At 38.0% G+C, this 10,065-nt stretch overlaps 1 protein-coding gene and 1 pseudogene across 2 annotated transcripts in view; one reads left to right on the top strand and one right to left on the bottom strand.

Annotated features, from left to right (window-relative positions):
- Window positions 1-249: 249 nt before the first annotated feature.
- Window positions 250-10,065, bottom strand: part of Pex1 (peroxisomal biogenesis factor 1) — a 34,923-nt gene continuing 25,107 nt past the window's right edge. For both annotated transcript variants that reach the window (XM_013026071.1, XM_013026072.1), the window contains exons 17-23: window positions 8,629-8,693; window positions 6,779-6,921; window positions 6,585-6,688; window positions 5,335-5,511; window positions 2,467-2,697; window positions 1,025-1,222; window positions 250-394 (exon numbers count right to left, since the gene is read on the bottom strand). In XM_013026071.1, coding sequence (XP_012881525.1) covers window positions 260-394; window positions 1,025-1,222; window positions 2,467-2,697; window positions 5,335-5,511; window positions 6,585-6,688; window positions 6,779-6,921; window positions 8,629-8,693 — 1,053 coding nt within the window. In that variant the 3' untranslated portion in view covers window positions 250-259. The remainder of the gene's footprint in view (window positions 395-1,024; window positions 1,223-2,466; window positions 2,698-5,334; window positions 5,512-6,584; window positions 6,689-6,778; window positions 6,922-8,628; window positions 8,694-10,065) is intronic.
- LOC105992954 lies at window positions 3,749-4,145 on the top strand (annotated as a pseudogene).

The following is a 10,065-nucleotide window of genomic DNA, read 5'->3' as shown; positions in this document are numbered from 1 at the left end:
TTTTTCACTCAGGGCTGGTGCCCTACCAATTGAGCCACAGCTCCACTTCTGAGTTTTGCTAATTAACTGGAGTCTGCTGCACAGACTGACTTCAAACCCTGATCCTCGGATCTCAGCCTCATGAGTAGCTATTATTACAGGCGTGAGCCAGCAGCACCAGCTTTAAAAGTGTCATCTTTGATTTTAAGGACAGACTTCCCAAGTAGAAGTGAACAATACTTCCACCTGCAATAGCAGCTACACTTTGAGAAGTGATTACTTACAGCTCAGCAAAGTTCTTCCAGTCATCCTCACTAATGGATGGTCTTGTGTGGCTGAATGCAGTCATTAAGTGGGATTGGCTAATAGTGAGACTGGCTTTCATTGGTCCTGGTTGGCTAAGCGGTTCATCCTCCTTAAACACAAACAAACAGAAAGTTAGTTAGCTTAGGAGTGGGAGGAAAACAGTGTCAGTCCCAGTATCATTTATTTTTTGTCAGTTTTTATAGGCGGCATACCTTCCCTTTCTTATAAAATAATTGTTTGAAAGCAAAGAAATTCATAACTTTTTGAATCAATGTTTCAACACCTTGTTTATAAACATAGCTTACATGCAAATAAAATAAATACACATAAAAACTGGAAAGACAATTTTTAAAAATCCATTTTCTTTTTTGGTGATACTGAGGTTTGAACCCAATGCCTCACATTTTAAGGACAGTCGAACCACACCCTCAGCCCTTTTACTTCGGTTATTTTAAAATAGTTCTTGTATTTTTGCCCAGGACTACCTTTGGAACATAACCCTATCTATGCCTGCCATATACCTGGAGTTACAGGTACATGGGAGGTACCATCATGCCAAATTCATTGAATGAGAGACGTTCTTGCTAACTCTTAGCTTGGGCTAGCCTGGAACTTCAGCCCTCCCAATTTCTACTTTACAGGCAGATAAGAAGAGGAGAGAAAAGAACAGAAAGAGAAAAACAAAACAAATACATTAAAAAACGCTCCACAATTATATTGAGAAGGAAAGCAGTCATACTCCACTTTGGCTCCGATATCTTCCTTTAATAATACTGATTTCTGCTCTCAGTTGATCTCTTTGTTCTTGCGTAAGTTCTTGGCAACCTTCTTGTGAAGCTGTCCTGAACACTGGAGGTTGTGAAAACAAGTGGTCTTTCCCAGGAAATCCAGGCAAATCCTGAGTCATGGAGCTTGGTGCAGAGAGACACTGTGAGCTCTGCATGTTAGGTACAGAAATAGGAAAGAAGGGAGAAAGAACGAGGGGGAGGGGCCAAAGAGGGAGAGACAAACTTTTAACATATATTGAAGTTCAAATTTTAGTTTACTGAAATTAAGCGAAGTTTATAAGATGTCAGTTTTCTACAAACCAAGGTTCATTTTTTTAATCTATGGTGAAAACCGCCTAATAGAGGAGTTTCTTTTCTTTCTTTGGGGCTTTGAACTCAGTGCTTCCTGCTTGAGCCTCACCTCTTTCCATGCTGCTACAGAGTCTGCCCATAAATTAATGGACAGGCTACGTTCCAAGTAAGTCTTATTCTCAGTTTTTGGAAATACTTATAGGAAGGTTTTTAGAACATTTATTTCTAGAAAGAAATTACGAGATAGAACTCAAAATTAAAGATGGTTAAAGCAATACTAATTATTCTTAGGAATCAAAATAGGTAAGTTTCATAGTTTAGAATCTGAATTAATAACACATATATAACAAAATAACTAAATACAGGTAAAATGTTCTATGTTTCAAAAAAAATAACTGAGCCCTTGCTGAGGGTGGGTGGGTGGGGAGAAATACACGTTGAATACTATTTAAGTAGAAAAACCAGTGATAGGGCCCTAATTTCATGTGGATATTTCTTTCTTGATAAAACTATTTTTACTGCCTTTATATTTTCTGAAAAGAATCACAGATTCCAATTTTGTGGTCAAGAATTGTTGACATAAGCAGGGTGCTGGTGGCTCACGCCTGTAATCCTAGCTACTCAGGAGGCTGAGATCTGAAGATCATGGTTCAAAGCCAGTCCGGGCAGGAAAGTCTAACCACTAGAAAACCAGAAGTGGCGCTGCGGCTCAAGTGGTAGAGTGCTCGCCTTGAGCTGAAGAGCATAGGGACAGCGCCCAGGCCCAGAGTTCAAGCTCCATGACCGGCAAAAAGAAAAAAAAAAGAATTGTTGACATAATCTTGTCAAATTTCTCATTGTCCTCAACTATTGTAGTTAACTATGGAATGGATCTCGCACTATGGAGGAGCCTAAAAAGCAAGTAAAAGGGTAAGCAAAGTCACTGGCTACTTTTATCACCTTTTTTCATCCCTGTTTGAAAGGCTAAAATAACTAATTAGCGGCATTAAAAAACACAAGACCAATATCCAAGAGGGAAGAATATGTGGAAGTGGTAAGGAGACACTGTTTGATGCTATCTAGTTCTAGTTCTGAATTGTGTAGTAATGAATATGCTAGGTACCAGATCAGAAGACGTTCCATTTCCAAGTTCTGACTCATAAGAGCTTCCAAAGTACAGCCGATACATATTGAATTTTGATTCATCTGGAAGTATCTCAGACATTTCTAGAGAAACAAGGGACTGATCTAAGCCACACTCGCCATCTCCAGCTGAGTCATCAGAACCACTGCTATGGTTAAGAAAGACCATTGAAGACAGACTTAAGTCACTATCAGAACTGGAACTTCGATCCTAAAACACACAAAAGGAGAAGCAGTTGTAAGACTTAAGTAGTTCACAACTCAGAAGTTAATAACATAAACAGCCTACAAACAGAGCCATATAAGGAGACTTCAGTAATTTTTTTGTCAGTCCTGGGGCTTGAACTCAGGGCCTGGGCAATGTCCCTGAGCTTCTTTTGCTCAAGGCTAGTGCTCTACTACTTGAGCCACAGTGCCACTTCCAGCTTTTTCTGTTTATGTGGTGCAGAGGAATCAAACCCAGGGCATCATGTGTTCGAGGCAAGCATTCTGCCACTAAGCTACATTCCTAGCCCAGAATTCTTTTAACATGCTCCTATCATTTCTCTAATGGCATGTAAGTGAGGCACATAAGTAAAATTTTAATTATTAAAATAAGAAAAGACAGTGGGCACTGATGGCTCATGCTTGTAATACTAGTTACTCAGGAGGCTGAGATCTGAGGATTGTGATTCAAAGCCAGCCCAGTAAGGAAAGTCTTTGAAACTCTTATCTCCAATAAACCATCAGGAAACCAGAGTGGCACTGTGGCTCAAGTGGTAGAGCACTTGAGCTGAAGAACTCAGAGACAGTGCCCAGGTCCAAGTTCAAGCCCCACAACTGACACACACACACACAAAAAAGACATGATGGAATGTGTAGCTAACTTACCAACCATCTTGCTAAAAGGTCTGTGACAAAGCTAGAACTCACATCTCTGGGTTTTGTCTTTGCCTTTCCACTTATATATTCTCCTCCAAATGATAAACCAACCATGATATAAGTTATACATATACATACAAATATATATTTCTAAAGCACTCTATCATTAGACGAATTAAAATCTTTCAGGGATAGAGATGTAGCTCAGTGGTAGGGCACTTGCCTAGCATGTGTTAGACATTGGGTTAAATTTCAGCACTACAAATAAAAAAAAAAACAAAAGAAACCTCAAAAAAAATCCCCCAGGCAGGCGCACTTTGTCGGTGATGTCGGGGCGCCGCTGGACCAGCTGGACCAGCTGGAAGGCGTGCGTGGGGAACCTCTGAGCGACTGGGAAAAGGTGGGCATTCTTGAGGCTATCTGCACCTTCTGACTGGGAAAAGATGGTCAACGTCTTGAAAGGAGTGCTTATAGAATGCGATCCCGCCATGAAGCAGTTCCTCCTGTACTTGGATGAGTCTAATGCGCTGGGGAAGAAGTTCATCATTCAAGACATCAATGACACTCATGTCTTTGTAATAGCAGAGTTGGTTAATGTCCTCCAGGAGCGAGTAGGTGAATTAATGGACCAAAATGCTTTTTCTCTTACCCAGAAGTGAAAATACTAAACGTTGGCCACTTAGGAATTATAAGCAGCAAATGTGAAAGACCATCCCCATTTCAAATCATGTAATCAGTTAAACCTAGCAGATTGTTTAGGAGCATGTTGTAGGAAAGACGGTGGGATCATTTGTTCAAACAAAAAAACCCAAAGCCCCTGAACTGACTATGTTGTACTTTAGAAGTTAAAATAAAAAAGAAACTTTTAACAGTGGGCTGTTCTTTTAGTAAAATAAAAATGTTTTTCTTATTTTTAATACTAATTTAACACATCAAAAATAAAATGGAATATGCCATTCGATTTTTCAGTGTAACTTAGATAATTATGTTACTTGTTCCTGTTCATAATTGTGAACTTTATAGTATGAATGCTGTTGATTTTGTTTCAGTTATAAACTTTATAGATTTACTAAATAAAAATGCAAGGGTAGAAAAAAAAATCCTCCAGACACCTTAAAGAAAAGGTTGATGCTAGGGCTGAGATACAGAAAGTAGAAGAGAAATAAAGGAAAACAGATGAGAATGAGCGAGGAAAGATCCATGATTGCACAGCGTTCCACATCTTGGAATGTCAACCAAGATGGCCTCCTACAGGTTAACTGGCCTATTTCACATTCAAATTCAACTATTTTGATTGAGTTTTATTTTGGCCAGTCCTGGGGTTAGTGCTCTACCATTTGAGCCATAGCTCTACTTCTGGCTTTTTTGATAGTCTATAGGAGTCTCTGGAACTGTAATCCTCAGATCTCAGCTTTCTGAGTAGCTAGGATTACAGTTGTGAGCAACTAGTGCTTTGATTTTTCTTTTTCAATACAAAACAAGCAGAAAAACCTCAATTATTTTTCTGTTCATACAAATTCATATTTCAGATTAAATAATATCCTTCCCAAGGCCAACATATTTTTGCACATATTGAGGTAATGTTAAAGAAATGGATAAGGAACCCACAACCCAATTATGGAACATTTAACCAAAAGAACATTTAAATTTCTATGAAGTTTTATCAAAGTTGCTAAAACTAGGATATTTCACAGTTGAAAGTCTGACACTGAACTGAGCTTTGTTTTGCTTTTGGTGCCAGTACTGGGGCTTAAATTCTGGGCCCAGCAGCTGTTTCTTCTATTTTTCTGTTCAAAGCTGGTATTCTACTACTTGAGCCAGAGCTTCACTTCCAGCTTTTGGTAGTTGATCAGAGACAAAATTCTCACAATCTTTTCTGCCTGGGTTGGCTTCAAACTGTGATCCTCAGATCTCAGGTTCTCGAGTAGACAGGATCACAGGTGTGAGCTACCAGCACGAGGCTCACCTGTTCTTTCACACCACTCACCTGGAGCGCGCTGGTGAGCAGCCTTCCCTGCAAAGCCTCCAACTGGGCATTGTAAAGCAGGGCTTTCAGATCAGCCCCGGTAAAGGAGGTGGTGACTGACGCCACATGCTGAAGGTCTACATCATCGGCCAGAGGCAGAGAGTCACTGAGAACGTTTAAAATTTCAAGGCGTGATACCTGAAGGAAGAAAAGTGAATTGATTTAACAAATAAAAAATAAAATTTTATGAATTAATTTTATTAAAAAAGTATTGCCAAAGGTTAAAAATAAATTAACTTTACTTATCTAAAAAGTTTTACAAGTGGAAAACCATACAAAAGTCTATTTATTTTCTTTGGAATCTTTTCCCTAATGGAATGGACATCAGTGAAAATCAGTGAAATTAACAGGTAACTGTTTTAGTGTAAATCACTGTCTTACTCAGACTAGTTATTTTCTAGATTTGAGTAAGTGTTCCAATAAACAACAATTTAAATAATGTAAATAGTTGCTACATGTGACATATTATGATATTTTATACCTTTGACAATTTGTTTATGTGATCTTCCTTTAATCTTAAATTTGAGAACAAGATTTGGTTAACACGTAACTACAAGTTTTTTTTTAAAAACCTTATCACTGTGATTCTAACTTGATCACATTCCTACTATTCAAATATGCTTGATTCTGTATCCATGCTTTGTTTTGTTTGTTCTTGTTGTTGTTTTATTTAACAGAATAATGGGGTGTGTGCTACTTTTTTTTTTTGGCAGTTGTGGGACCTGAACTCTAGGCTGGGTGCTGTCCCTCAGCTCTTTAGCTCAAGGCTAGCGCTCTACCACTTGAGCCACAGCGCCACTTCCGGCTTTTTTCTTTCTGCTTATGTGGTGCTGAGGAATCGAACTCAGGGCCTCAGGCATGCAAGGCAAGCACTCTACCACTAAGCCACCTTCCCAGCCCAGGTGTGTGATTTTGAATACAGAGAAGATGACATGTAACACTTTAGGTTTCTTGCCTTTTTTTTTTTTTTCCAGTTGGTGAACACTGCAAGGTTAAGAAGTGTTTAGACTTGTAGGAAAATGACCAGGCCAAAGAAAAAAACTTAGCATCTGATTCAGAATCTGTTTACCCTTTGGGCACACAGTGACTAAAGCCCTTGCCTAAGAAAGCTAGTCTTCTAAGGATAATTGCTATCACCTGGCAGAAGGAAAGTTCACAAGGAAAGAGTGTAGCATTTGTTGGATTTTGGACTCTAAATATGAAATTGTCACCTGATCAGGAGGAGGACAGTATACACATTTATCTAGTCGACCAGGCCTAAGCAGGGCAGGGTCAATCAAGTCAGGGCGACTAGTGGCAGCCAACACATAAACACCTAAGGGAGGAAAAAAACAACACTTGAAAAAAAACTATAATGTAGTACAATCTTGTTATGACAGTATATTTGTGCATTTATGCTGATTACCCTGTAAGCCTTCTACTCCATCCAACTGAGTCAGTAACTGGTTAACCACTCGATCAGTAACACCTGTATTGTCATGACCTCTTCGAGGGGCAATGGATTCAAATTCATCAAAGAAAAGAATACAGGGCTTCGCGGCCTGTGCTCTGAGAAAAGCAAACATTGCCATTTGAATAGAGCTTAAAAGCTGCAAACTAATTTCATGTATAAACACTTACAAACATATACATACAAACACAGGTATTTTTTTTCTCATCTTCACAGTAAACCAAGGTTCAAGCCACTCTGTCCAGTCATTTGGAAGGGGCTTCCTGAACTTTTCTGCCCAGACTGGCCTCAAACCTCCCAAACTTAACCTCTGAAATAGCAAATGTAAGGCCCTTAGTTCAATCACCAATATTACCAACAAAGCAAGAGTTTTATTATTTAATTTAACTGTGTTGTTAGAGAATAGTCTGTACAATATTGTTTCTTTGAAACCTTTTGGTCTCATGAGTAGCTCATTTTTTTAAATGCTTAAGTGGGCCTGAAAAGAATACATTCTCCAGTTGTTGGGTGCATGATCTAAAATGCTCATCAAACTATTCCCATTGATTATATTGCTCAAATATCCTCTTATGATTTTATTGTTTCAATCCAACAATTACCAAGAAATGCTGAAGTCTCCTATTATGAAAGGTAGATCTGTCCATTTTTCCTCATTCTTAAGTATTCTGAAGCTGCATTATTAGATACAAATAACTTTACAATCACATAATCTTCTTGATTAGTTAAGCCTTTTTATCAATAATGTAGTGGTGGTATTTATTTCTAGTAAACCATTTTCCTGGTAATATTCTAGTCTTAAGTTGGGTAGTGGATACACGTTGATTTTACTATTTTTTAAAAAATTGTTTAAGCTTATAATATTTGTCCTCCTAACTGTATACTTCAAAATAAATTAGCAACTATGTTTACCTTTAAATATTATTTTCTTTACTCACATACAATTTTATGCATAATCAAAATAATAACACTATTTTAATTAAATTGGCCATATATATATCTTGATATGTAACATACAAATTCAGAACTGAGGGAAAAGGAACTTAGAATTTAGAAATGTAAGAGACATGTCAGAAATAATTATTTGCTTCATATACTCAGAAGGCTGAAGTAAAAGGATTATTAGTTCGAGGACAGCAGAAGCTACATAGGAAGTTTCAGGCCAGCAGGCTAGAAAGCAAGATACTGTATCAAAAAAAGACAAAAATAACAACAATAAAAATTGAATCTGAAGTGTATTTGAATAACCATTTAAGATTCTGCTTTCTTGTGTGTACTGAGCTTTGAATTCAGGGCCTCGTTCTTGCTAGATGGCCATGCCTCCTCTGGCTCTTTTTGCTTTATTTTTCAGATAGAGTTTTGTGTTTTTACCTGGGCCAACATGGCCATGGATCCTCCTACTCAGGCCTCCTGAATAATGTGTGTGACAAGCATATAGCCATCTTTTTGGATGAGATGAGGTGGGGGGAGGGGGAGGAGAGGCAGTCCTTACTAACTTTTTGCCTGGATTGGCATGGAAATGCAAGCATCCCAATCTCTACCTCCCCAAGTAGCTGGGATTGCATGTATAAAGCACTATGCCGTCATTATTCCATTAAAAAGAAACTTCATTATTAATACAACAGAAATAAGCTCCAAAATTTAATACTGGAAATATTTATATTTAAGTAGTATTTGGTAAAACAGAGAAATCTTATCCTTTAGTTTATTAATAATGCCTATATATATCAGAATATGTTCTTTAAAAAGGCACTTATTGGTAAATAATAATGGAGTCAATTGCTTAAAAATATTCATAAAGAACCAACCTAATGAAAATATCCCGAACAGCTTGCTCACTGGCTCCAATATATTTGCTGAGTAACTCAGGACCCTATTAAGTAAAATAAAGTTAAGAGTTGAGATAAAGTAAAACCTTGTTTTTTTTTAGTAAGTTGAAATGAAACACAGAAAGTTTTAATATATATCAGAGAAATATATTTTAAGTATATGTCTCTTCAAAATATATATTTACATATACATTAAAGTAGTTGGGCCTGGGAAGGTGGCTCAGTGGTAGAGTGCTTGCCTTGCATGCCTGAAGCCCTGGGTTCGATTCCTCAGCACCACATAAGCAAAAAGAAAAAAGCCGGAAGTCGCGCTGTGGCTCAAGTGGTAGAGTGCTAGCCTTGAGCTGAAGAGCTGAGGGACAGCGCCCAGACCCAGAGTTCAGGCCCCACAACCAGACCCCCCCAAATAAATAATAAATAAATAAATAAATGTAGTGTGTGTTGGAATAAATATCACACCACAAGTTCCTACTTTTGGAATTTCCTCTGCCTGGAACATTTGCCCCTAGATAATCTCAAGTTTTGTTTCATTTAGACCTCTGTCAGAATGCCAAGTCTTCTAAAAAAAATTTGCCTGACAATGCCATCAATGACCTGCTCCAGTTACCCATGCCTCTTTTCTACTTTCTTTCTACATAGTAAACACCACCACCTGGGGTAGCTTTCACACTAGATGTGTCTAGTTGCTTGCTGTCTCTTTCTACTAGTAGAATATAAGCTGCAAAAACAAAATTTTGCTCATTGCTCAGTGGGCAAACACTGCCTCCACATAACTGCTGAATAATCATTTGTTTTGTGAAGAAATGAATGCTTTAAAGAGGGACAAAGTCCCAATTATCTCAAATTTTTGTAGACTCTAAAAAAACTGTAGGTACATACTTACCTTAACCAGTATCTTCAGTTATGGAAACTAATCTTACTTATATGGAAATTGAATATATTGCCTTTCTTGAAAGGCAACTGAAAATTTTGCAAAACAAACTTCATTATATAAAGCAAAATTAATAATATCTGTAGTGTCTCCTTAAATTGAGTTCTCTAGTCTGGGGGTATGTACTAAGGGCCGGGGTGCTGTTCTTGTGCTTTTGTATTCAAGGCACAGCTCTACTTCCAGCTTTTTGGGTATTTAATTGGAGATAGGGTCTCACAGACTTTCCTGCCCAGGCTGACTTCAAACTGTGACCCTCAGATCTCAGCTTCATGAGTAGCTAGGAGTATATGTGTGAGCCATTGATTCCTGGCAATTGAGATCTCTTGTTAAACTGAGAAGATCCTAAAATAATCTCTAATAAAAAATTACTACCCTAATTTTCGTTTAAAAATAATTTTTTTTTTTTTTTTTTTGTCGGTCGTGGGGCTTGAACTCTGGGCCTGGGCGCTGTCCCTCAGCTCTTCAGCTCAAGGCAAGCGCTCTAC

This window comes from Dipodomys ordii, unplaced genomic scaffold (genome assembly GCF_000151885.1).
Source record: "Dipodomys ordii isolate 6190 unplaced genomic scaffold, Dord_2.0 Scaffold90, whole genome shotgun sequence".
Classification (NCBI taxonomy): Eukaryota; Metazoa; Chordata; class Mammalia; order Rodentia; family Heteromyidae; genus Dipodomys; species Dipodomys ordii.
This window is presented reverse-complemented; position numbering and strand designations above follow the sequence as displayed.